The sequence below is a fragment of the Lagopus muta genome, chromosome 11, assembly GCF_023343835.1.
Source record: "Lagopus muta isolate bLagMut1 chromosome 11, bLagMut1 primary, whole genome shotgun sequence".
Taxonomy (NCBI): domain Eukaryota; kingdom Metazoa; phylum Chordata; class Aves; order Galliformes; family Phasianidae; genus Lagopus; species Lagopus muta.
Window position 1 is genome coordinate 3,048,118 of NC_064443.1, and position 24,986 is coordinate 3,073,103.

The following is a 24,986-nucleotide window of genomic DNA, read 5'->3' on the forward strand; positions in this document are numbered from 1 at the left end:
GAAAAAAAGAAAAAGGGCTCATCTGAAGTGAAATCAGCTCCTCTTGTATTTGACAGGGTGGGAATTTAGGATCATCTTTGCAAATGTGCTCTCCTCTGCAAATCTGCCAGCACAAAGGAGTGAGAACGGTGGGCTATGAGGAAGGCAAAGCAGAGCTTTCTGAGTGCTTACAGTGTTCACAGGTGCCAGTACCTGACTGTGAGCTCAGGGACACAGTGAAGTATTCAGCTGTAATTTAAAAGAGAACTAAAAACTTTGGAGATAATATCTGAAGTACCAGCGTGTCACAGGGCTCTACGTGCCCAGGAGTGTTGGTAACGATTTTGATTAGAATTAAGGAAAGTATTTTGTGCTGTGAAACTAGCAGCTGTGTTTAAATTTTTCCACTGACTGTTACATAACAAGTCATCCCTCAGTCATCCTTCAGCGACTTTTCATTTGCTGAGCTCAATGATTTGCATGGTGATTTAGTTTGAGGGCACCTTCTAGCTTAAAAGCAGCTAAGACTTCACAGAGGGGGGTACAGGAATAGAGAAGGAATACCTCAGTATTTCACGTAAGTACCAACTGCCTGCTGGCAGTATCTCCTTTTCCTGTGGGGTACGTGTGCTCTTCAGACTGCAGAATTGTTGTGATGCATTCTGCCCTGCTCAGATCTGATCCCCTTCACAAGGGAAGCTCCCTATTGCAATGAGCTGGGATTTGTTCACAGTGTCCATATTAGGAAACTAAGGGGGAAAAGAAAGTGCATTTTTGGCCAAATCCTAGCAACACCTCTGCCTCTCAGTGCCACTTGTCTGCACTGCTAGGAGTTTCCTATCCCAGAGCTGCTACCTTGGCACCCTCTCTGTCTTCTATCTCTGCAGCTGGAGCAGTTGCAGTCAAAGACTTGAATGAGCCCTTGGTTGATGCCACTATCTACGTGTATCTGACCATCACATCCCAGCTGCTGCCCACACCAACAAAGTCACATTACACCTTTAACCTGAGAGACCTCTCCAAGGTGTTCCAGGGCATGCTCATGGCTCAGCCCAGCAACATCAAGGTCAGTCCTGCCATCAGCACAACCATGCCACCCAGGGAAAGACCAGAAATGTTCCAGCTCACACCTCAGTTTATTGCTGAAGTAGCATTTAGTGATCGATAGGACTCCAAACATCCCACCTCCCCAAGGCTTTTGGAGTATCAGCTGTGTGACCACAGAGAGTCAATGCCATTCACTCCTGTACGGCTGGACTCAGCTCTGGAGGACCATGGAGGGGGAGAGAGATTGTCCTATTTAAAATATTATGCTAATAGAGGGTTCTGTCTCTTCAGGACAGGTCCCTAAGAACCTTGCTCTGTAAGTACAGCTTTGTAGGTATTGACTCATCACAGAAGGTACTTGGGGACCTGGTTCTGTGCCACACCTGAATAGAAGGATCTTTGCAGAAAATACAAGGATTTGTGAGAACAGCTTAAATCGAGTCATACTGAGGGGAGGATAAGGACAAATAACACGAAATTTTAGATCTCTCCAGGAAGCCTTGGCATGAGGACAAATAGAGAAGGTATTAACTGCAGCTGTAATGACCTCTCTGCCAAGCAGCTGTTTTGACAAGGGTCCCTTTTGAGAGGAGGGAGTGCAGCTTCCTCCTCCTAGTTCTTTCTCCACTCCAGCTGCTTTGAAGCAGGAGTGGGGCTGGTGTTTGGTGGAAACCAGCCTTCCTGGCTGAGAGATTCTTAACACTTCTTTGCTTCTCTCATGGGGATGTTTGCTGGGATTTCCTACCAGGACAAACACCACCTGCTGAGACTGTGGTACCATGAGAGCTGCCGGGTCTTCTGTGATCGCCTGGTCACCAAGGAGGACCAGACCTGGTTTGACAACCTGATGAAAAGCATGATGGAGGAACTGGACACCACTTTTGAGGAGGTTGTCCCATCCCAGCCAGTTCTGTTTGGGGACTTCATGGAACCAGGGGCACATATTAAACTGTACGAAGAAATTGACAGCCAGGAAAAGGTGAGGATCTTGGGGATCTTGACAGTATGAATTATGTTCACCCCTTCCAAGTCTCCTGCAAACAAAGGAGTTAGTAATAACCATGGGGCTGCTTGAACTGAAGATACTTGGAATCATAGACTTAGGGCTCTCATGTGAAATTCTACCCCAGATACAGGCAGCGGTTGCATTTGCTACGGATGGGAAGTTGAGGTGGAACAAGCTGTCTGTGTATTGTATCCTGGGGGCTGTCTGCTATGCCAAGTCCCCTGAATAAGCCATACTCAGGAATGAAAAGTGAAATTTGCTGAAGAGAAATGGCACATTACCCCCAAACAATACTACATTTGCCATTAAAGCCTTCACAATTGACCTTCGCAACTAATTAATGTTACTGCCAGATTCCCTGTTGGAAAAGATACTGTGAGTACTTTGGTAGTGGTAATTAAGCAAAGGCAATGAGCAGTGCGTTTTGCACTCATTATCAGAAACGGATGATTATCCTGTCATCTCCCCTCTTGTGATAGCTGTGTGACAAGGACTGGTAATTAACTGAGCTTCCCAATCCTTTTTGCAAAGTAGCTGGGTCTGTCCCCCACTGAGGCGAGCACAGCCGAGGCAGGCAGGCTTACCAAGCTGCTGCACAGTCCCCTGATGCACAGAGGTCATTGGTCTCCTAGGCAGGGACCTCAGCACTGTAGGATTTCTAGTTGCTGTTTCTTGGCTAGGTTTACAGTGAGAATCCTGACCAAATCCTGAACATCTTTCTGTCTCGTGTGCTCTGGACTGTGCGTGCTGTTGAGCAGAGCTTTGGAAAAGTCAGAAGGCTGTCCAGTTATCTTTTGTAGTGGTTGGACCACAAAAGCAGTGCACCTCTGTGCCAATCTACCTTTTCTGCCTATAGCCAGCAAGGTTTCCTTTCAGCACCCTAACCTCGGGTTTCAGCAGGCAGCTATAGAATCAGCAGCCCTCCTAAATGCAGATCCTGGAACAGCACGGGCCAGGCAGCCGTAAGCTATTTTGTTTTGGATCATTCCTTGCTGCTTTTCCAGGCAAGCAGCATCACCAGGATCAGCAGACCTTAGCCTGAGTTACTTAAAGGTCTCTATTCAGCAGCTGCTGCCATCACCATCAGCTAAATTCAGCCCAGTTCCTTGGCAGTTCCTATAGGAGCGTGGAGCAAACAGAGCCATCCCTGCAGGTAGCTCCTAGGCTGTGACTGAGAGAAGCAGCTGCCCCTAGGACCAAGTGAGCACCAAGCTCTGCCCTCCCAGATGGCTACCTGTGCTTATACACAATTACAATTACGCCTCCTCACAGTTGCTTGTAACTGCCAGCCATAACTGTGTGCTTCTGCCCGCAGCTGAAAGGCGTGCTGGAGGATTACCTGGAAGAGTACAACCAAACCAACACTGCAGAGCTGAAGCTGGAGCTTTTCATGGATGCAATGCAGCACATCTGCCGAATCAGCCGGATCCTGCGGCAGGCCCCAGGGAATGCCCTTCTCCTGGGTGTTGGGGGGAGTGGGAGGCAGTCTCTCACCAGGCTGGCATCTCACATGTAAGTGATGTGCTTGTGTGCACATAAAGTGGAGCAACTCCATGGGGGCTGCCTCCAGAGATTCTCTTTTCCTGCCCTTCCTGCTACTGCTTTGCACATTTTTGTGGATGCTGACTCTTCAGGTTTAACACTCAAGAGCTAGAACTCGAGCTAGTGCGTACATCTGCACTGGGAAAGTTGGGCTCTTGCTTGCTAGTAGTTAGGTTGCTGCCGTGTGCATGCAGTGAATGAACAAATGTAATCCAGCCCACATCAGCAAAATGGCCTATGCAGCACTCAGCATGGCTGTGGTGGAGATGAGGGCTCCTTCCTGGGAAAAGGGCAGCAGGAAGATGGAGAGGAGAATCACCAGTGACAAAGTAACCAAGTGACACTGACAGCCTGCCCTGTGGCATCTGTGAGTCTTGGGAGCCAAAGGGCCTCAGGGGCGAAATGAGAAGAGGAATTAAAACGGGCTGGAGAAGCAAGTTTTTTCAGTCCTGAATACAGGATGTGATCCTCAAAAACACAGCTGTGATTCCTTGGCAAAACCAGGTGCAAATTGCAGCATCACACACAAAAAACCCTTGGTGAATTGCTTCCTTTTGTACTCCAAGGCACTGCGTAAGGGGTTGCACTTGGGTACTTACAGTGTGACACTGGTAGCTAACGGAGTTATATTTCCTAGCTGGCTCAGGTATTGCTGTGAGTGAAGCATATTCTTGGGTTGATGGCTAAACGTGTCCAAGGACAGAGCGGTGCTCAGGACTCTGCAGGAGAACAACCTGCTTCTCCCCCATGTCCAAAACGCATCCTCAGGACTGGTAAAAGAAGGCAGGATGTAATTTCAAAGGCTTCTCTTTCCCTTAGGGCAGAATATGAGTGTTTCCAGATCGAATTGTCCAAGAATTACGGTGTGACCGAATGGCGAGACGACGTGAGGAAGATCATGATGAAGGCAGGCCTTGAAAGCATACCCAAGACATTCCTGTTCGTGGACACACAGGTATGGCAGCGTTGACTTCTCGTAAGGAGTCAGGATCACATCTTTAAGCTGAAGAATTTTCCCCGAGGAGCTTGGTACAAGATAACATTGCCTTGTAAAGGGTAGCTGTAGACTAACTCCTGGAATTCGTGGTTGTATTTCCCATGGGTTTTTATGCTGCCATCGTTATCATAGGAACCAGGTTGCTTCAAGCGGTGCCCTAAGCAGAGAGATGAGCATCTGTCAAACGCGGCTTGTTCACTCATCCTTTTCCCTTCAGTGAGAAGCATCTGTGGGAGAAGGGCGGGGGCATGGGAGGCTGCATTTAGACAAGTAGATGGATGCTGTGTGTTTCTGATGTAGCAAGGGCGGAGAGGTGAGTGCAGCTCTGCAGGGAGATCATCCCACAGACTGTGACACCTCCTTACGATTAGTCTGCCTCTCATATCAGTGAGCTTTATCCTAGCAGCGAAATGTTCAGCTGTGATGGAGAAACAAGCACCCTGGGGCTGGGGGCTGGTCAAGGAGTCACTGCAAGGCATGGAGCAAAACCCCAAGCATAATGTGTCTGCAAGGAGATAGTGAACGAGCAACACTTGTTCCCAGACATCTCCACCTCTGAAGTGGCTGAACTTGGCTGTTCAATTGCAAATGCTGGCCCTGAGACATGAATATCCCCTACTGGAGCTCAGCAATCATAGAAACAATTTCTTAGAGCAGAGGCTGTGGGCTGTATTTATCCAGAATTTTATTATATGGCATACAGAAACCTGGCTCTCTTACAACTTTTTTCTCTCCACCTCATCTACTTAGATTAAAAATGAGTCCTTCCTTGAAGATATCAACAACCTGCTCAACTCTGGCGATGTTCCCAACATTTACAGCCCTGATGATCAAGAGCAGATCATGACAGCCATGAAGCCTGTTGTGAGAGAGCTGGGGCTGCAGCCCACCAAGGCCAACCTGATGGCTGCATACACAGGACGGGTTCGCAGCAATATCCACATGGTGCTGTGCATGAGGTATGGCTCGAGAGCAGGACACTACTATCAGTGTTAATTATTCCTTCCCTGTGCTTTGCCTTCACAGGATTTTTGTTTCTCAACTCTGGAACAGAAGTAGGGTTTGCATATTACCTTCCCCAAGGAGGAGATGGTTTTTTTCCTTTTTATAATTTGCTGGTTTTAAGATGAAGTTTGGGAAGTTTAAGAACACAGAATCACAGAAAGGCCTGGGTTGAAAAGGCCAACAATGATCATTGAGTTTCAGCCCCCTGCTGTGTGCAGGTCGCCAACCAGCAGCCCAGGCTGCCCAGAGCCACATCCAGCCTGGTCTTCAATGCCCGCAGGGATGGGGCATCCACAGCCTCCTTGGCAACCTGTTCCAGTGCCTCACCACCCTGTGTGTGAAAAACTTCCTCCTGATATCTGACCTAAACCTCCCCTGTCTCAGTTCAAAACCATTGCCCCTTGTACCATCAACCTGTGATACAGATTAAATTCAAGCTTGAGGAGGGGCTGCATGAATGTGCAGGGCAGTCTCAGCACAAATACCCACAGGAGAATCATTGCCATCAGTTTGGTCTGGTGACACAGTCTCTACAACCCATCTCTTGCTATGGACTTCAGATCACACTGTTTCCTTACCTCCTCAGTGCCCTTCCTGCAGAGGGAGCAGAAAACATCACCACCCTCTTGATCCTCCCAGAATATCCCTAGATGTGACGTGTGATCAGCACCTTACGACATGTGAAACATGCCTAAATTTTCATTCCCTTCCTCCTCCTTTCTTCTTCTTTTGGCACGCTCCTTTCCCTATTGCACTGCAGGATTTAAGGATTGCTCTAGGCAAGTGGGAAAGCTGCTTTATCCCTGTATCTGTAATCAGTTGTAACATCTCTCTTCTGCATGCCTTCCCATCCAGCCCTATTGGAGAAGTGTTCCGTGCACGCTTGAGACAGTTTCCCTCTCTTGTGAACTGCTGTACCATTGACTGGTTTAACGAGTGGCCTGCTGAAGCCCTGCAATGTGTTGCCTTTTCCTTCCTGCACGAGAACCCGCATCTTGGTGCCAGCACCGATACTGTGGATGGGATGGTAGGTGCCACACAAAGCACAGCTCCTATACGTGCTCCATCTCCAGCTGCACAGAGGCAACAGATGCAGGATACCTGCAGAAAGGTCCCATCCTGGAGCAGTAATGTTTCATAATCAGTTCATTAAAATCCAGACCCAATTAGATTTCATATACCTTGAAATGCCAAGTTCGTTTCTTACCCTCTGTGGCACTGAAGCCCACATGCACATACAAGCTCTGCTGTGAGTGTACACTAAGGCACTTCTAAGCCCACCCCCTGTGCTCTCTACACACACTCTATAGACTTGCCTAACACTGAATAAAGTTGTTTTTTTTTCCTTTCTTATAGGTTCAAATGTGTGTAGAAATCCATCAGAGTGTGGCAAGGAAGTGCCAGGTGTACCTGGCTGAGCTGGCCAGACACAATTATGTCACTCCTAAGAGCTACCTCGATTTCCTCAGCATCTTTTGTTCCCTGATTGGAAAAAAGAAACAGGAGCTGAAGACAGCCAAAAACAGAATGGCAGGAGGCCTGGGCAAGGTCTGTCCCCCACAACCCATGCTCTGAGCATTGTTGTTATAGCTGGAGAGATGTGGTGAGGTGCCCCACACAGAGCTGGTTAACAGGACAAAACTCATGCTGCAGCAGATGAGAACGATGCGTTCTGCTGGGCTCAGTCTTCCCATAGATCTGAGTCTGCAACAGTGCTAAAAGCAATAATGGCCCCCATACTTTGGGTACCATAGAGTTCTCTGTTAGCCCATCTCTCAGGATCTTCCTTATTAATCTTTTAATTGAAAGCCTTATAACAACAGCATGCTTCTGCTTACTGGCTGCCAGGAGCTTGTGTACTGAAAGTGCCTGCAGGCTGCAGCTTGGGAACAACAGCCTCAAGCTAATGTTTCCCATGCTAGACATGTTCAGAGCACAGCTAGTACTTCTTTATAGACAATAATGCATGCCTGAGCCTGGGTTTGGATTATAAGACACACAAATAGCCCAGATCGCAGATGTGAGTGAGGAGGTCCCTAATCCAAGCACTATGAACCAGCAGTTGGTTAGGATGGACTGGAGCAGGCAGCAGCAGCTGACCCCCCAGGAAGGCTGTCTCTGGGACTTCATCCACGTGCCAGCCACTCGCTGACCTCCTGCCTGTGACACAGGCACTGTTATGCAGTCCTGTCTAAGCACACCACAGCATTAGAATTGGATTGTGGAGCACGGCAAGAACTGCATCATACAGCATGACACCAGGCAAGAAACACCCACCAGGGCAACGCATACCTTCCCTGGGGCTCTCACTCTATTCTGCTCCCACAGCTCCTGCAAACAGCAGAGGATGTAGCGAGGATGCAGGAAGAGCTGGAGTCTGCCCGCCCTCTCCTGGCCCAGGCAGCCAAGGACACACTGGCAACCATGGAGCAGCTGCAGGTACTGCTGCTAGACAGCCCCACAGTTTCCATATTTCCATCTGACTGCTCGTACTGAATGTAGAGTGGGGGGAGGCCTTGCAGAACTTGCAAGGAATCGTGCTTTATCTGCAAGTACAAGAGCTCCAGATTAGTTTAGTACAGTAGATATTTACACAGAGCAGCACAGCCAGGGAGAAGTCTGCTGGGCACCCTCCCACCCTCCTAGCTGCTAATGGCTCATCCATTCCTCCGTGAAGCCACAGCCCAGAGAAGCAAGAAATCAAGCTAGCAGCTCCCTTTCCTCGCTGGATAAGATCCTTGCACACACAGGCTATTACTAACTCAGTCCTTGGGTAGCCTGTGGCAGCTTAAAGGCCAGACAGCTGCTGCTAAAAGGGCTCCTTCCCACACCTCCCACCATACATCTGGACACTGATCCAGCCTGCCCTGCCAGCCTGAGGCTCAGGGGTTATCACACACTCAGGTTGCTGAGGAAAAGGGATCTCTTTCCTCCTCCTGAAGTTCCACCCTGCCCATCTCTCACTGTGGTGTGGCTACACTGAGGCACAAGCACTACACAGCCCTGCCTGCAGAGCGGTCTACACACACACTCCTCTCACACACCTTCATAGAGGTGGCCTGATCCACTCACAGAACAAGATTTGGCTACATTCTACATGCCCTTTGTACCTCCTGGTAGTGCTTGAATCCTTAAGGACTGACAGAAGAATAGCTGTAGAAACAAATCTCTGCACATCTTATTCCTATATCTCCCTGTATGTTTGCTGTCGCATCCACTCCCTGAGCTAACTGGAGAAATGGGTAGAACAGCTAGTTCCTACTGGGCTAACACTGTTCCAGGGCAGCCAGAGCTGGAGCTCGTGGATCGTCTCTACAATCTCCTGCTGTTATGACAGAGCAGCATGTGTATGCTGGAAGAAAAACTACAGTTATTATGACTGCTGTGATCCTTACCTAGCAATGCAGAGCACCAAATAGATGCTCTGGGTCCAGCTGTGCTTCTGAGACTGTCTCTGCTACTGCAGGTGGACACAGCTGTTGCTGAAGAGACAAGAACTGCTGTTCAGGCTGAGGAAACGAAGGCCAATGCAAAAGCCCAGAGAGCCCAAGCCATTGCAGATGATGCTCAGAAGGACCTGGCTGAAGCTCTTCCTGCCCTAGATGCTGCTCTGGCCAGCCTGAGAAACCTGAAAAAAAGTGATGTTACAGAGGTAAGCTTAAGGGGGATGGTGGCACAGGTGGGCCTGGTGGTAGAATGTGTTTCTGAGGGGCAGGAAGGACAGCAAGGCTTTGAACTTAGTCTGCTATAGCTGAGCTGAACAGCACTTTGCTGCAATTCCTCTTGTATGAGCTTGCACAGTCCACAGCCTCTTCCCCCACCTCTGTCCCTTGGGCACATATGGTGGGCTAATTGCCTGCACATCCTCCACCAGCCACTTCTTCACTTCTCTGTCCTACAGAGAGTCATGCTGTAGTCAGCTATAGTGCTGTCCTGGTCCATGGGAGCAAGCAATGTCATGATGCCGCTCTGAGTCAGCTGCATAGCATGGATATAGATCTGGTGGCCCACCTAGCCAGCAAGCTCTTTGGAAAGGGGATCTAATACCAGGCAGAGGAAAAGAGGCAAGGGTCAGTGGGCTAACTTCAAGGAAACTGGCTTTAAGTAGAATGGTCAGAGATAAAAAGGTAGCCCGAGTCCACAGTAGGAAACATCACAGCCCATACCCATAACCTCAGCAAGCAGCAGCTATAGATAGATAGGGTCCTCAGCAAAGGACTGTGGTAGTAGATACAGGGTAGGAGCTTTTACTGCACAGGGCAGGACAGTTATGGTGAAGAGAGACAGACTCATTCTTCTGCAATTGTGAAAACAGGCCTTTTTATTTCCCCCAAAACACACACAACTCCTTTCCCCAAGAAGGTGGAGAAGGATGCAGGCAGCACCCATCCCATTGTAGGGCTGTCACAGCAAGAAGTCTCCTCACTATGCAAGGTTTCTAAATGCCAATTCAAAGTGCTTCAGATTCTTAAACATCATCTTACCCTCCCAGGGGCTTTCAGAAACTCTCCACTTAAGGAATGAGCTCCATGCTGATTTTAAGCTTAACTACTGACCATGACCATACCCTGCCACTGGAGCCAGGGCTACCAGGGACCTCTCCCAGTCCAAAACAAATGTCTCATCCCAACTAGATGAGAATACCACTTTGCACAACAAGGAGAAGGCATCATTTTGATCTACTCCTTTGCATAGGGCAGCTCCATCAGTAGTCACTCGGAGGAAGATGAAGCCTGCTTCTCCTGCTCTTCCACCATCTCTCTCAGCCGATCCTCATTGCAGAAGAAATGAAGGTAGAGTTTGCGCTCTGCCTGCAGGTTGGGGTCCTGCAGAGAGCTGCGTTTAACCTTCAGGTCACTCAGGAGTTCTGTCAGATTTTGGTGCAGAACATCCTGCACGGTGATCAGCTGCTGCATCAGTTCAGCAGTCTCCTTGAAGGGCAGAAACCAAATGCATTAAAACACACGCAGTACATAAACAGATCAGTCCACCTACTGTGCAACCCTAATGGAGCGGGGGAATGGATGGACAGAGCTCCTTGCTTACTGGAGAGCAAAGCTGCAGTTGTTTGGAGTCATTGTACAGCTGCCAGTAGAGTTCCTCTATGGTGGACTCCAGGTTGGATTGTTGGGGTATAGCAGCTGCCAGTTGTGTTTCCAGCTCCCTCTGTTCCTGCACCAGCTGGGAGCTACGGGCTGCTATGGCCTTGTAGCTGTAGGATTGCTGCTCACCCTGATCTTGCCCCATCAGCACACCCCAAAGCCTGCAAGAGAAAAGGCAACCAGAGATGTGAGCATCTGACAGCTCAAAGAAAGAACAGGGCTCAGGGGACAATGTGTGCTATGGGAGTAGGATGCCAGTGGCTGTGGTGTGACAGTGAGAGGACAGCTGAAGATGTGCCTCTATGCTTCACCTAGGAAAACTTTTGTTTGAATGGAGATGCTCTTTTCCAAGGCCATTCCTCACTGCATCACCCCCAAAACAGCCAGGAAGAAAATGATAGCATCTCCCAGAGAATTTCACTCCACCATGGAGTCAGGGTGGCCCAGCACTGGTAGAAGAACACTGTCTGGTAGCTTTCATCTACCAGAAGCTTTCCCTGTTCCCGTGCCTTGTTCACTCTCATGCACACACAGACCTAGAACCTTACCGCATGGCAATGGAGTCTTCAGGCTTCTTCTGTGTGCATGCAGAACCCTTCATGGAGGACCTGGCCTCTTTGCAGCAGTCATGATATGCTTGCAGCTTGGCCTGGGTGTTCTTCAGGGTAGTTTCTATCTCTCCCAGCCAAGCAGCCTTCTGGTCCAGCTCCTTTTTCTCCCGTTTCAGCTGGAGCTCCAACAGATCCAGGCGGCTTTGCTGGCTCACCACCCATGCAGCTGCCTCCTCCTGCCTCCGGCCAATATCCTGCAGACGAGCGTTATCCAGACGGAGCTTTTCCTGCAGGATGGGCAGGAGAAAGAGGCTTGCTGCTGCCTTCACCTGGGGCAGCAGCTGGTTGGTCTGAATCTGAGCAATGTCACAGCGCAGGGTGTGAAGCTGCTTCTTGAACGTGGCAGCGTGACTTCGGAGCTCGGCTTCTACTACATCCTGTAGGAGGGAAGATCAAGGAGACCACCGTCAGGCACACTGCTGGCACTGCCCAGCTTGGCCACGGCCTCTAGGCACGTTTGTTGTGCCCCAGCACAGGCACACCGTGCTACACAGGATGGGATTGGAAAGGAGCACTAATCCTACCTTGTTCTCCTTGAGAGCTTCCAGAGTCTTCTGGGCCCAGTTTAATGCAGCACAGTTGCCTTCCACCTTGGCCGACATAGCTATAACCTCCATCTGAGCACAGATATATGCTGTCTCCAACTGGACGAGCTCCATCCAGAAGTTGTCTTGCTTGCCCAGTGTTTCATCTCCATTAGTCCTAAGGCTTTTCAGCCCCTTTTGTTTGATGTCCATTCTCTCTGTAGGATCCGGGCTGTCACCTTTCTCCTCCACATCTCCCACACTCAGCTCCTCACTCCTCCCATCCGCTGGAGGTTCTGCCCTTGAGCCTTGAATCTTTATTCCCTGGCTTTCAGCTGCCACTCCTTGGCCCATCTCTGCACGCTCTGGACGAGGGGCTGCTCTTCTTCCTCCCCCTGTTTCTGAGGCTGAGTCCACCTGTATCGCAGCCTCCAGCCTTTTCTGCACTCTGCTTTTTGGAGTCTGAGCACTCCCAGGCAGGACCTGCTCCATTAAACGTTCAAATGCATCGGTGAACTGTTGTTCAAGCTCTATGTAACCTCTGAGGTCCATCTCATGCAGCAGTGCTGGCGGCTGGCCTTTCCTTGCTTTCTCATACTCCTCTACCTGCTGCTTTGCAAGCTCAGTGAGCTGCTTCAGGACAGTGGTGGTTCGAAAGATCTCCACTCTCAGCTCCACATGAGCCTTCCTCAACACCTCCTTTGTCGCCTTCTCCTCCTCCTCCAAATACCTCAGCTCCTGCTGCAGGCTGGCTGCGCAAACCTGCAGCGTGCTGAGCCGCCAGAGCTGCTGGGCACAGCAGCCCTTCAGCTCCTGGATCTCCTGCTCCAAGGCCTCCAGAGAACTTCCCTCAGCCTCTGGTATCACACGTTTGAGCTGCGGGGTGTTCTGGCACTTCTGCAACACCTGCTCAAGGGCATCACCTTCCAGGATAGGCTTGCCTGCAGCCACCAGAGCATCGTAGGCCTGCACCTCAGCTGGGCTCAGCACATTCTCTTCTCCCACTGTTTTGCAGAACCACGTGATGAACTGCTCCGTCTCGGGGCAGTCAAAGAGCCAGTCAAAGTCCTTTTCACAGAGGGTATCTGCCTGTGGGTAGAACAGCCGCAGCGTCTTCACAAACTCTGCCCCCCTGCTGACTTTGTCTTGGAGGAAGGTCTGGGAACGTCTCCGGCTGGACATGGCAAGGATGGCCAACACTAGAAGGGACAAAGCAGGAGTTATTCCTAAGAGCCCTGACACCCACAGCCATCCCAGGGGTGCCCCAGTAGCTCTCCTAGCAGTCTGCTTGAGGAAAGACTCCAGCAGTCTCTCCACAACTGATGCAGACTCACTCCTGTACTGCAGGCCCTGCAGCATTCTCAGAGTGGGGTACAAGACAAACGAGAGCCCACAGAACAAGAGAGAAAGCCTGCCCATACCCCGTGTCTGTACTTCCCCCTTCCCCAGGGACACCCAGCTCTGGTTGTTTTGCCAAGACATCTGCAGCCTGGAGATATCCATCACAGAGCATTGGGGCAGAGCTTTTTCCAGCCTCCTCAGTTTTCTCTGTAGCTTTTCTGATAATCAGCTTTCTCTTCTGATACCTCTCCCTCCTCTCAGCATCCTTCCTCCACCCCAGCTGAGGTTGAAAGGCCCATCTCACCAAGGACCAAGCCAACCCATTGTCTCCATTTGGGTTTAAGGTACGAGCGATGCAGCGGCCTCCCCTCGGTGTGAAAATGGTGATCGAAGCAGTCTGCATCATGAAGGAAGTCAAACCCAAGAAAGTGTTAGGGGAGAAGCTGGGCACCAAGGTGGATGATTACTGGGAACCAGGCAGGGGCCTCCTCCAGGACCCAGGGAAATTCTTGGACAGCCTGTTTAAGTATGATAAGGTAAGTGGCAACAGAGCCGAGCTGTGACTGGGGATTGTCGTTACCTTGCACATTCTTGCTCAGAGCAATGAGGCTTAAAGCTCCTTCCAGGCAACACCTTTCAGTAGCACTGAGGATAAGGAATTGTTTGGCCTGGAAGCTCCTGTATCAGCTGGCTTCATTGCTTTGGACTGTGGGACCTCTGCTCTTTCTGCTTGAAAGAGCCGGATGGAAATCCTGACATATGGTATGGGAAGGGATTTACCCAAGCCCACTGCTGTGCTTTCCAGGCCTCACGATGGAGCAGTGTGATTCTCTTGCTCCAGTGCAATGCCTTCACTGCCCTTAGCAGTCCTGGGGCAGGCTGCAGCCTCTGGGAGAAGCCTCTTCTGACCCTCCTCCATCAGATCTCCAGCACCCTCATCTCCAGTCTCCTTTCTCTCCCACCACTGCTCACAGGACAACATTCCAGACGCCGTGATCAAGGCCATCCAGCCATACATTGACAGTAAGGAGTTCCAGCCAGCTGCCATCTCCAAGGTCTCCAAAGCTTGCACCTCCATCTGCCAGTGGGTGCGTGCCATGCACAAGTACCACTTTGCAGCCAAGGTTGTGGAGCCTAAGCGGGTAAGAGGCAGCATGATCAGGTTGCTCATGGTGTCAGGGGACACAGGACTGCAGTCCTTTCTGTGTGATGATGAGAGTCCCCAGCTCTGGTGTGCAGCTCAGGATTTAGACTCCAATCGAGCCCTGACAGAGCCACTAAACCCAGAAACCCATTACTTAATAAAGTGGGGAAAAAAAATCACACTGAGACAGCATTGATGCTGTGTCTTTAGGGCAAATCATAACTCGGTAGAAACTACTTCCAGAAGCACTCCCATATCTCATTTGTGCTTCAGCTTAATCCTCTCCAAGCCTAGTGTTTTCTGTATTATTATTCTGGGGTAAGCAGAGGAAACTTTCCTCCTGTTCAAGAGTGGGCCACATCCTGAGCAGTAAGCTCGTGCAGCCTCCTGGCTTTTTGAACCTGCACACAAACTACTTCCTCACTCCTGCTTTTCTTCCTGGGCTTGGAGAATGTCCCATGGAGTTCTGCAGGTCAACCTTTGTTGCACAGGGAAGGATCTCAGCTCCAGTTAGCACTTGTATGGAAAAAAATAGTCACAGTTCTTTCCCAAACTCGCTCCTGCTGGATGGTCTTGGCTTCTGGGGAGGAGCCTGACCACAAGCACAGCATTACCACTGTTTCCTTGCATATCTCCCCAGCAAGCCTGGCGAGAGGCAGAAGAGGACCTGCGTGCTACTCAGCAGGTCCTTGAGGAAGCTAAGCAACGCCTGAAGGATGTTGAAAGTGGTATTGCCATTCTGCAAGCCAAGTACAACAGCTGCACAGCCAAGAAGAAGGAACTGGAGATGAAGTGTGAGCAGTGTCAGCAGAGATTGGGCCGTGCTGCTACGGTAGGGAACAGCTCTGCCTGCTTACAAGAAAGCCTGACTTCAGGCCAAGGAGCACAGTGGTGAAAATCTGTGCATGCCTCTTCCAGCAACATTATGTGCCTGCAGCTTATGGCAATGCTAGATTGGAGCTGCCTAGCCAGATCTCAGCAGCACATTAGGGCTGATGTAACTAATCTTCCCTGTGCCGCAGCTCCCTAAGCCAGTTATAGGGACAAATGAGAGCAACACAGCAGCTCTCACATGTGCATCTTATTCCACAGCTCATAAACAGCCTGGCTGATGAGAAGGTGCGCTGGCAGGACACCGTTGAGAACCTGGATTACAAGATCAACAACATTGCTGGGGATGTGCTGCTTGCAGCTGGCTTTGTCGCCTACCTGGGCCCTTTTACTGTAAGTATGCAGTGCTCTCTGGAGTGGGCTCTATTGGCTGCTCTGCTCTCCTGCCCTTTGCTGTTGCCAGCTAGACGGGCTTCAAGTCAGATTCTGCCCTTCTTTGTGGTCAGCAGCTGACACAGTTTGCTGTACTTGCCAGCCCCTCTGGTGACCTGGCTGCCAAGGATGTCTGCCAGCACTGCCTTGGCACGTGCTACCTCCTAAGAGCAAGGTCAGAGCTGTAACACCACAATCCCTTCAAGCTGGGCACACAGAATAGGGCAAAAAGATGTAATCTCCCTCCTGGATTTCTCTCCATTTGTGCTAGAGGCTGCACAGGGTCACTTTGGATAGAAGCAGGAGGGTTTCGTTGCACACAGTGGAATAGTTGCTACTAAAAGTCTGTGATGGTGCTTCTTGTGGCAGGGACACTACCGTGTGGCACTGTGCAAGGAGTGGCTGAGCAAGCTCTCAGAAAACAATATTCCTCACACCGAGGAGCCAAACCTGATCAGCACCCTTGGGGACCCTGTGGAAATCCGCTCCTGGCAGGCAAGTTAATGGGAAAGATGATACAGGAGGCTGAAAAGGCAGGGGACAGGACTGCTTCAGGTAAAGGCTAAAACACTCAGCACAATTAATTAGGAACTGCTTTATCAAAGGAGAGACCCCTAGAGAGCTCAATAGTTACTTTCAGGGCGCACTGCTCAATGAGCAGAAGGGGACCTGGCAGCATCCAGGGCAGCAGCAGCTCTGGGTGCATCATACAGCTCAACCTGTTGGGTTTCCACTTTACACAGCACAAGATTACAGCAAAGCCTTGGCCGTGGCCTGCCCACCCCCTAACTCAAGCAGCACAGCTCTGTCCTGCAGCTTAGCTGCTCCAAAGAGAACTGCATCTCTCCAGAACCCTCACCACCATCCCCTACCCAACCATAATCTCCACAGCAAGACCACACAGGGGCCAGGATAGCAAGGGCATCTCAGGATAAGCCTTATTACATACTGTAGCTACCATCCTGCATGACTGAACAGAGCCAAAAGGTGCTCCCTGAATCTGAGCCCCAGAATTGATCCAGCACACGCAGCAGATAAACACATTAAAGAGAGAGCAGGCCAGCCAGCTCCTGAAACAAGGAGATAGCTGTGCTGTGTTTCCAAATGCTCCAGTGGCTGCTAAACTAAGATTTTTTTGCCCCAATTAGATTGCTGGTTTACCAAATGACACGCTGTCTGTGGAGAATGGGGTTATAACACAGTTCTCCCAGCGATGGACTCACTACATAGACCCTCAAAGACAAGCAAACAAGTGGATCAAGAACTTGGTAAGATCCACAGGGTAAAAAGCTAAGCCTGTGGGGTTGGGGAAGCAGCTTTCTGCAGCACGAAGCCTGAGGCTGCTATGCACAGAGCTGCACCGTGATCCTCCCAGTATCAAGCAAGGTCTGTATTCATCCCAGCTGAATTTCCCTGTTTGGAGGAATCAACACAAGGAAGCAGGGGCCTCCCGTAAGCAAGCAAAGCATCAATTTCTGGGGATCTTCCATTCTTCACTATACTCTAAAACACACAAAACAATACTAATATGCCCTATAACAGCCTTCAGTGCCCCCAGTACAGAGAGCTCAGACTGACATTGCTTAACCAGTACCTGGTGCCAGAGACAAGGACCACTTCCTCTTCCCTCTGTCCAGAGACCCTCTGGTGCCCCTTCAGAGGACCAAGAAGATGATTCTGGCAGCTGCTGTTGTTGTATTCCCTATAGGCTTTTCCCACCCACCTGCTCTCACTTTACAGGCAAACGAGCTCTGAGATGCCATTGCTGGGCTCTGCTTGAAGGAGGTTTCTCCCAGTCCCCTGCTTTCTGGTGTTCATTTGGGCTAAAATGAATGTAGTATCTGGTGATGTTCCATGAGCAGAGTAAACTTGCAAAAATAGCCAAAAAACTTGCTAAGCAAAAAAAAGATATAACTTCTGCTGCTTCAGAAAGTTAAATCTGCCTAGCAGGGGGTGTGCCATGCACATGAATGGTGGGCAGGACACGGCTGAAATGGCATTAGGTGATCTTGGTAGGTAACAGTGAGGTTGGCTGAGCCTTGGTCTGCACACCTCAGCAAACATCACATCAACACAAGTGCTGCAGATGCGGCCCCTAATCTGGGTCAAGAGTTGAGCAGCTTTAGTTAGGACCCAGATGAGCTGTTAGCCCCATTCACTCTTCATCTCCCCAGTATAGCAGCAGAGCCCTTAGTATCAGATCTGCACAGCCCCGGGCTCTTCTCTGCATTCCCCTTTTGCCTTTCAGGAGAAGGTGAACGGCCTGGAGGTGGCCAAGCTGAGTGACAGGGACTTCCTCTGCAGTCTGGAAAATGCCATTACCTATGGGAAGCCCTTCCTGCTGGAGAACGTTGGCGAGGAGCTGGACCCGGCCCTTGAACCCATCCTGCTAAAACAGGTCCTTTGGTTTGCTGCCATGGCCAGGCTGGATGGGGGTCTGCCAGCAACTCTGAGCTGCTCTGTGCATCTCCTCAGGCTGTCTCCTCTCTGCAGTGCAGAGAATTGATGTCCCAGCCCTTCTCCTTTTGTCTCTGATGCAGACCTACAAGCAGCAAGGCAGAACAGTGCTGAAGCTGGGGGATGCGGTGATCCCTTACAATGAGGATTTCAAGCTGTACATCACCACCAACCTGTCCAATCCCCATTACAGCCCTGAAGTTTCCACAAAACTCACCCTCATCAACTTCACCATCTCACCCAGGTACGTGCTTACCCCAGCAGCTGCTCACAATGTTGAGCTTTATTCTTTACGGCCCACAAGCCTTCAGGCCTGTTGTCCTTACCCTCACCCCATGGTTTTTGTTTCAGTGGCTTGGAGGACCAGCTGCTGGGACAAGTGGTGGCTGAGGAGAGGCCTGACTTAGAAGAAGCTCGAAACCAGCTGATTCTTAGCAATGCTGAGATGCGTCAGGAGCTGAAGGAGATAGAAGACCAGATCCTGTATCGGCTCAGCACTTCCGAAGGAAACCCTGTGGATGACTTGGAGCTCATCAAAGTGCTAGAAGCATCCAAGCTCAAGGCAGGGGAGATCCAGGTATGGGGTGTGGGTGTTCATTCATTGCAGCCACGCATCCCCTGCCAGCACAGCACAAACTCCAACATCTCCTGTGTCTCTCAGACCAAGGTGAAGGTAGCAGAGCAGACAGAGGAGGACATCAACACCACACGCTTGCAGTATGCCCCTGTTGCTGTCCGCACACAGATCCTCTACTTCTGTGTCTCAGACCTGTCCAGCGTGGACCCCATGTACCAGTACTCACTGGAGTGGTTCCTCAACATCTTCCTCATGGGGATCAGTAACTCTGAGAGAGCAGGTATGTGCCTGAAATGCTCCCTTCCCTTCCCTTTCTTCACACCGTGTTCCTGGCTTAGAAGCCAGAGCCTGAAGAGTCAGTGCAGATGTGCCCGCTTGCATCGGCTCTCTGCGTGGTCCAGAGCTGCCCATGGTTGTGTCTGCACAGCACAGGTTTCAGCCTGCCCTCCTCTTCTGCACTCCTCTGCTGCCCCATCTGACCAGGCAGGGAGGTGGTAATGCAAGGGCTCACACCAGGCACACATCCTGGCAGCAGCGTGGCTCTGCTTCTCGTGAAGCCAGCTCCACGTGTGGCTGTTGGCTGCCACTGCAATCCACCCAGCAGTGCATGGCAGCCAGGACAGTGTCACAGGGCCCTTCTGACTGCTGTGGTGCAGTGATTCCCTCCTGGTGCTGGGACAGTGCTTTATTCCACACTGGCTCTCTTCTGAGCAAAAGCAGGAGTGAGCAGCTCTTTGCCCAGCTGCAGAAAACACTCTTTCTTTGGGGTTGCTTTGTTCAGGTATGAGGCTTGTCCTGACCCCTTCCTCCACACTGCTGTGATTGCATGTGCACATCAGGATACATCTGACACATCTGGATGACATGTCTTTCTCAGGGGATTCTGCACTAGGGCTGTATTTGAGAGCACCATCTGTCGTGTTGTGCCCCTTCCACGTCACCACTGCCTTGTCTGGTCATTGTGTCATTGTGTTTTTCCAGATACTGTGAAGGAGCGGATCGTGAACATCAACAACTACATCACCTTCAGTCTCTACAGCAGTGTGTGCCGCAGCCTCTTTGAGAAGCACAAGCTCATGTTTGCCTTCCTCGTTTGCGCCCAGATCTTGATAAATGATGGGCGGATTGATATGGTAAGCAAATCACTCCAATCCTTGAATAGGATCCCCAGCAGAGCAGCCCAGGCTCAGGTGTACGGTCCACCTTGCTTAACGTGCTGGTGTGACAAAGAAGCCTTGTTCCCTGGGGCTGGGTGTAAATGTGACAGGCTGGTTGGCAAACCTAGGGCCTTTCTGTTCATTCAGATCTCTTTGCCTTTCCCTGTGCCTGTGTGCAGGGCTGAAGCACTGCCGGTCTGCTGCAAAGGCTGGTGAATTTGGAGGGGTTAGGCAGGGGTTAGAGGCTGCAGCACCACAGAGGAAAGCCTACAGCAATTGAAAGGCAATGTTAATCTCACCAGACCTTCTGATTCACTTATTCTTCCCCATGCACCCCTGGCAGGAGCAGCAGCCATAAGGTTACTACCAGATGCAGCACAAACCTGCATGCTTCAGGCCGGGCAGGTGGGCTGTAACCCATCACCTTGTACTGTCCTGTTCTCAGGATGAGTGGCGATTCCTGCTCTCAGGGGGAACTATAAAGGAGATGCAGGAGAACCCAGCTCCAGACTGGCTGAATGAACGAGCATGGGGAGACATCCTGGCTTTGAGCAACCTGAAGAACTTCTCCGGCTTTGCCAATGACTTTGCTGCCAGCCTTGCAGCGTTCAGGGCCATCTTTGACAGCCACGAGCCTCACAGGCAAGTGTCCCAAGCTTTGTCAGTTTTGTTGTACTGTTCCAGGCCAACGATGGCATTGCTGGAAGAGCACGAGGTGCTGATTCAGCCACAGTACCAGCTCTGCTCAGTGCAGTGCTGGCTGGAGCTTGGGCTGCTGGCACTCTTGCTTGCCCAAGGCAGAGTGCAAAAACAGCCGTTGCTCTGTTTTGCACTCCAAGAGTTTCAAAGCTACGAACAACAACCTCAGCTGTCTGGCTGGAAGGTCCTTGTCCCTCCTCAGACTCCATAGCACTCCTTGAGTGCTTCTCAGGGAGCTGCAGGATCTGACCCGTTCCCCTCAAAATACCAATAATTGCTTTGTAGAGAGCCCCTGCCTGGGAAGTGGGACGTTGAGCTTGATGACTTCCAGAAGCTGCTGGTTCTGCGGTGTCTGCGGGGAGATAAGGTCACCAATGCCATGCAGGACTTTGTGGCACTGAACCTGGATCGGCACTTCATTGAGCCTCAGGTAATCAGCCTAAAGGAAGCACTGCTGGAGGAGAGCTGCAAAAGGGCCAGCAGCTTTTTCCAGCTGCAGCAAGGATGCCTCCCTCCAGCCACAGAAGAGGACTGTGCCAGCAGTGTCCAAAGCTGGACAATACTTATGTCTTAGAGGAGGGAAATCCTCCCTCTCGTCTAGCAGTACTAACTGTACTGGGAGTGAGCAGTTACCTCAGGCATACAGCTTCAAATGGGAAACTAATCACTGCCCTGATCCTGATTCTGCCAAAGCAGAGCATTACCAGGGAGATCAGGTTGGGTGAGGTGGTGCCGTGCGTGGTGCCAAGATGCAGCCCTGATGCACAGCCCTGCACTGTGACAAGCTGTCTCTGTTGCAGACCGCTGACCTCTCCGTCGTGTTCAGGGACTCCAGTGCCACCACCCCCCTCGTGTTCGTGCTGTCCCCAGGCACTGACCCCGCTGCAGACCTTTACAAGTTTGCTGAAGAGATGAAGTTCTCCAAAAAACTCTCTGCCATTTCCCTGGGCCAAGGCCAGGTAAGCTGCTGACCTGGGGAAGGACAGTCCTGCTGGCACTTTTGGTGATCTCACCCAGTTCCAAAGAAGCCAGACATCTTTGCAGCACAATGAAAGCACTTTTCTGCCCCAAGGTCCTCATTCACCTATCTTCTGCTAGCTGGAGGAGCCAATTCAGCAGGGAGGGCTGCAGCTGTTCCGCTGCTAGAGTCCTCCATCCTCCTAATATGTCCCCACCTTCTACACCATGACCCATAGACTGCTGAGCTGCAAAGGGCCGTTGTTGCACCATCAGCAGATGGTGACAATCCAGCCAAACCCTGGAAACAAAGCCAAGCTGTCAAGCTGGAAAGTGATCTTTCCACCCAGCAGCTGTCTCCTTGTCTGGCATAGCAGGGCATAGCCTGAAAGACCAGGATCTGATCCCTTCTCATCTGCCTCCACAGGGCCCCCGTGCTGAAGCCATGATGACCAGTGCCATGGAGCAGGGAAACTGGGTCTTCTTCCAGAACTGCCACCTGGCCCCCAGCTGGATGCCTTCACTGGAGAGACTCATTGAAGGCATTAACCCCAACAAGGTGACGTGCATCCTGTGGCTGGAAACATGGAGAAAACCCTGTGCTCCCATTCCACACAACAGTGGTGGCTCTGGTGCCCAGTAAGCAGGGTGCTGTGCCTTACTCTGATGTTCTGTTCTTCCAGCTGCATTGCTTAGCATGCAGCCCTGTTCCTCCTGTTCTGCAGATGCAGAGAAATCACCTTACCTGGTGGCCACTGTAGTGGGGAGACATGATGTTTGCATCTCTCATCTCTGAGATTGCAGTTTTGCAGCTGCTGTGACCACTTGCTGAAGTTTCCATTCTTTGGGACTTTTGGTGTCATACACAGCCTTGAGGTTCCAGCAACCAGAGGCTCGCACTAAGCTGTTAATTGAGCAGCTTGCTCTCTGATGGGGGGACTTGGAGCAGTGGGAGAAGCCCAGACCTAGATCCATCCCACCCACAGGTTCCCCATAACAGCAGTGTCAGTGCAGGAGCACTTACTGCCTTCTGCTCCTCCAGGTGCATCAGGACTTTCGCCTCTGGCTCACCAGTCTACCAAGCAACCGCTTCCCTGTGTCCATCCTCCAAAACAGCTCAAAGATGACCATTGAGCCTCCCCGTGGGGTCAAAGCCAATCTGCTCAAGTCCTACGTCAGTTTCAGCGATGACTTCTTGAATTCCTGCCCCAAGGTAAGGCCCAGCTTTGCTGTCCCCTACGCACACTCTCCCCCTGGACACCGCTCCTCTCCAAACTCAGATCTCCACTAGAGTTCTCATTTAGCACTTTTGTGGAATCACAGAATGATAGAATAGCTGGGGTTTGAAAGGACCTTAAAGATCACCTCCCTCTCACACGCTAGAGAAGGAGTGGTGGTACCTCTCATAAGCCTGCATCTATTCTGTGAAAGCCAATTAGAAACTTCACTGTGACAAACAGAAGCAACAGTATTGTGGAGGCCTGGCAAAGGCACCTGCAGCGTTGAGCAAGAGAGCAGGCCCACAGCCTTCCCCAGTGCAGCAGCTTGGCTGAGGTTTCCACCTCCAGATTCCAGCTGGTATTGGTGACTTAGCACATCTCATTTTCTGCCTGCTGCCACGTCCCAGAAAAGACATCTTCCAAGGATGCCGCCTCCCAGGCTGAGCATCTCCTCACCCTCCTTCTCTGCCCACAGGTCACAGAGTTTAAATCCTTGTTGTTGTCACTTTGCTTCTTCCATGGGAACATGCTGGAGAGGAGGAAGTTTGGGCCACTGGGGTTCAACATCCCCTATGAGTTCACGGATGGAGACCTCCGCATCTGCGTCAGCCAACTCAAGATGTTCCTGAGCGAGTACACAGACATCCCATACAAGGTAAGCACGTGAGCTGACCCATTCTGGGCACGATGGCTCACGATGGCTCACAGGTTGGACAGCCCTCGTGGGATCCCTCACAGGTTCTGAAGTACACAGCTGGGGAGATCAACTACGGGGGCCGTGTGACCGACGACTGGGACAGGCGCTGCGTGATGAATATTTTGGAAGACTTCTACAAGCCTGAGGTTCTGACTCCTGAGTTTGCCTATTCTGAATCTGGGATCTACAAGCAGATCAGCAGCTCTGCAGACCTCGATGTAAGTACTCAAGTAATGAAATGGAGCTTTACAGATCCAGGGGGTGGTCGTGGTGCAAAGGGCAAGTGCTTCTCCCTGAAACCCACAGTATTTCCATTCCCCTGGGGGAATGTGAGCTTAAAAGAATGTGGAGATCTCCAGCTGCTTTCGGGAAGCTACATCTTCTTCAAGCAACAGGAGGAAAATCTTGTTGATGTGCACAGGAGGGAGGTTGTAGCTGTTGCCAGCATACCTCATCTGAAAGCATTTGTGCTCTGAACCACTTTGATATCACATACTTGAAATGCCTGAGGAGCTTTGTGCAGCAGACGCTGCAGGAAGCTCACTGCCAAGCTGCCCGTTCTTTTACTGTGTATTTGCTTTGACACAAGTGTGATTTAACTCCCCAGCCATGCATGAGCTAGGGCCTCCAAATGTGGCTCAAAGGAGCTGTCGCTCCCTCAGCCTCCCCTTCTGCACTAGCCAGCGTAACTCAGGGCACACAGACACTGCCCCTAAGTCATACTTGTGAATTACCATTCCTGGCTGCCACACGAGACAGGGAACTGCAAATGTCAGAAGCTCAAACAATAAGACAAGGCCTAGCTTCTACGTGAGCCTGCAGGTCTACAGGCTGCTGCATTTGGCTCCTCGAACAGCCCTGGCTTTGGTTATTTCTGGCCAGGCCCATGGCAGCCAAAAGGGCTCCCCGTTCCTGTCCTCCCAGCCCCGCCATCTCTCACAGCTAATGCAATTCCTCCCCAGGGGTACCTGCAGTACATCAGGAGCCTGCCGCTCAACGACAGCCCGGAGCTTTTCGGTTTGCATGACAATGCCAACATCACCTTTGCTCAGAAGGAGACCTTTGCTCTGCTAGGGGCCATCCTGCAGCTGCAACCAAAGACATTCACGCTGGGTGGCTGCAGCAGGGAAGAGGTGGGTTCCCCAGTTCCACTGGAATTCTGGCACAAGCAGTGAGCACAGACCACACGCTCACATGCTATGCCAGTGTCACCCTGTCCAGCAGCCAATGGCTCTGCCATCCAGATGTCAGCTCTCCCCCTTCCCTGTAACCATGGCTGGGTGCTCACCTGCTTGCTGTCTGCCTTTCCAGCTGGTGGAGGAGACTGCAAATGAGATCCTGGCGAAGCTGCCTGCCCCCATGGACCTGCAGGAGGTGATCTGCAAATACCCTCTGCTCTATGAAGAGTCTATGAACACAGTACTGGTGCAGGAGGTCATCAGGTAACTCCCTGCAGCCTCCTGTCCTGGTCCCTTGGGGAATGGCAGGGATGTGCAGGCCCCTGTTCCCATCAGGGAACCTCACTGCTGAGCAGTGGGGTGGCAGAAAGGTATCAAGTCTGCTGTTGTCCCAGCCTTCAGCTGACCCCTGTTCTGCAGCAACTGATCAGTGTCTGCATGGTACTGTCAGCAGTTCAGAGCTTGGGGGCAGTCAGAGAGCTC

General features: G+C 51.2%; 2 protein-coding genes across 2 annotated transcripts in view; one reads left to right on the forward strand and one right to left on the reverse strand.

Moving 5' to 3' along the window:
- DNAH1 (dynein axonemal heavy chain 1) overlaps positions 1 to 24,986 on the forward strand; it is a 73,444-nt gene that overhangs the window by 45,768 nt on the left and 2,690 nt on the right. The window contains exons 49-77 of the mRNA XM_048958008.1: positions 867 to 1,045; positions 1,775 to 2,005; positions 3,348 to 3,544; positions 4,394 to 4,529; positions 5,322 to 5,530; positions 6,432 to 6,603; positions 6,933 to 7,124; positions 7,905 to 8,015; positions 9,043 to 9,228; positions 13,499 to 13,690; positions 14,129 to 14,296; positions 14,939 to 15,130; positions 15,391 to 15,522; positions 15,931 to 16,056; positions 16,710 to 16,829; positions 17,810 to 17,959; positions 18,102 to 18,262; positions 18,370 to 18,595; positions 18,680 to 18,875; positions 19,577 to 19,728; positions 20,198 to 20,398; positions 20,741 to 20,881; positions 21,252 to 21,410; positions 21,836 to 21,967; positions 22,451 to 22,621; positions 23,104 to 23,283; positions 23,367 to 23,543; positions 24,288 to 24,458; positions 24,637 to 24,767. Coding sequence (XP_048813965.1) covers positions 867 to 1,045; positions 1,775 to 2,005; positions 3,348 to 3,544; positions 4,394 to 4,529; positions 5,322 to 5,530; positions 6,432 to 6,603; positions 6,933 to 7,124; positions 7,905 to 8,015; positions 9,043 to 9,228; positions 13,499 to 13,690; positions 14,129 to 14,296; positions 14,939 to 15,130; positions 15,391 to 15,522; positions 15,931 to 16,056; positions 16,710 to 16,829; positions 17,810 to 17,959; positions 18,102 to 18,262; positions 18,370 to 18,595; positions 18,680 to 18,875; positions 19,577 to 19,728; positions 20,198 to 20,398; positions 20,741 to 20,881; positions 21,252 to 21,410; positions 21,836 to 21,967; positions 22,451 to 22,621; positions 23,104 to 23,283; positions 23,367 to 23,543; positions 24,288 to 24,458; positions 24,637 to 24,767 — 4,891 coding nt within the window. The remainder of the gene's footprint in view (positions 1 to 866; positions 1,046 to 1,774; positions 2,006 to 3,347; positions 3,545 to 4,393; positions 4,530 to 5,321; positions 5,531 to 6,431; positions 6,604 to 6,932; positions 7,125 to 7,904; positions 8,016 to 9,042; positions 9,229 to 13,498; positions 13,691 to 14,128; positions 14,297 to 14,938; positions 15,131 to 15,390; positions 15,523 to 15,930; positions 16,057 to 16,709; positions 16,830 to 17,809; positions 17,960 to 18,101; positions 18,263 to 18,369; positions 18,596 to 18,679; positions 18,876 to 19,576; positions 19,729 to 20,197; positions 20,399 to 20,740; positions 20,882 to 21,251; positions 21,411 to 21,835; positions 21,968 to 22,450; positions 22,622 to 23,103; positions 23,284 to 23,366; positions 23,544 to 24,287; positions 24,459 to 24,636; positions 24,768 to 24,986) is intronic.
- On the reverse strand, positions 9,718 to 17,838 carry LOC125698981 (HAUS augmin-like complex subunit 3). Its single transcript, XM_048957991.1, has 5 exons — positions 17,156 to 17,838; positions 11,814 to 13,012; positions 11,227 to 11,666; positions 10,623 to 10,839; positions 9,718 to 10,507 (listed from the first exon to the last, which is right to left on the reverse strand). The coding sequence occupies exons 2-5, from the start codon at positions 12,993 to 12,995 to the stop codon at positions 10,289 to 10,291; spliced, it is 2,058 nt and encodes a 685-aa protein (XP_048813948.1). The 5' UTR covers positions 12,996 to 13,012; positions 17,156 to 17,838; the 3' UTR covers positions 9,718 to 10,288.

Bases quoted from the DNA above. Each gene is read 5' to 3' on its own strand.
- LOC125698981 (XM_048957991.1), bottom strand. From the start codon at position 12,995: ATGTCCAGCCGGAGACGTTCCCAGACCTTCCTCCAAGACAAAGTCAGC. The intron at 10,840-11,226 runs GTAAGGTTCTAG...TTTCTCTTGCAG, and splicing joins GAAGACTCCATTGCCATGCG to GCTTTGGGGTGTGCTGATGG. The intron at 10,508-10,622 runs GTAAGCAAGGAG...CTGCCCTTCAAG, and splicing joins AACTGCAGCTTTGCTCTCCA to GAGACTGCTGAACTGATGCA.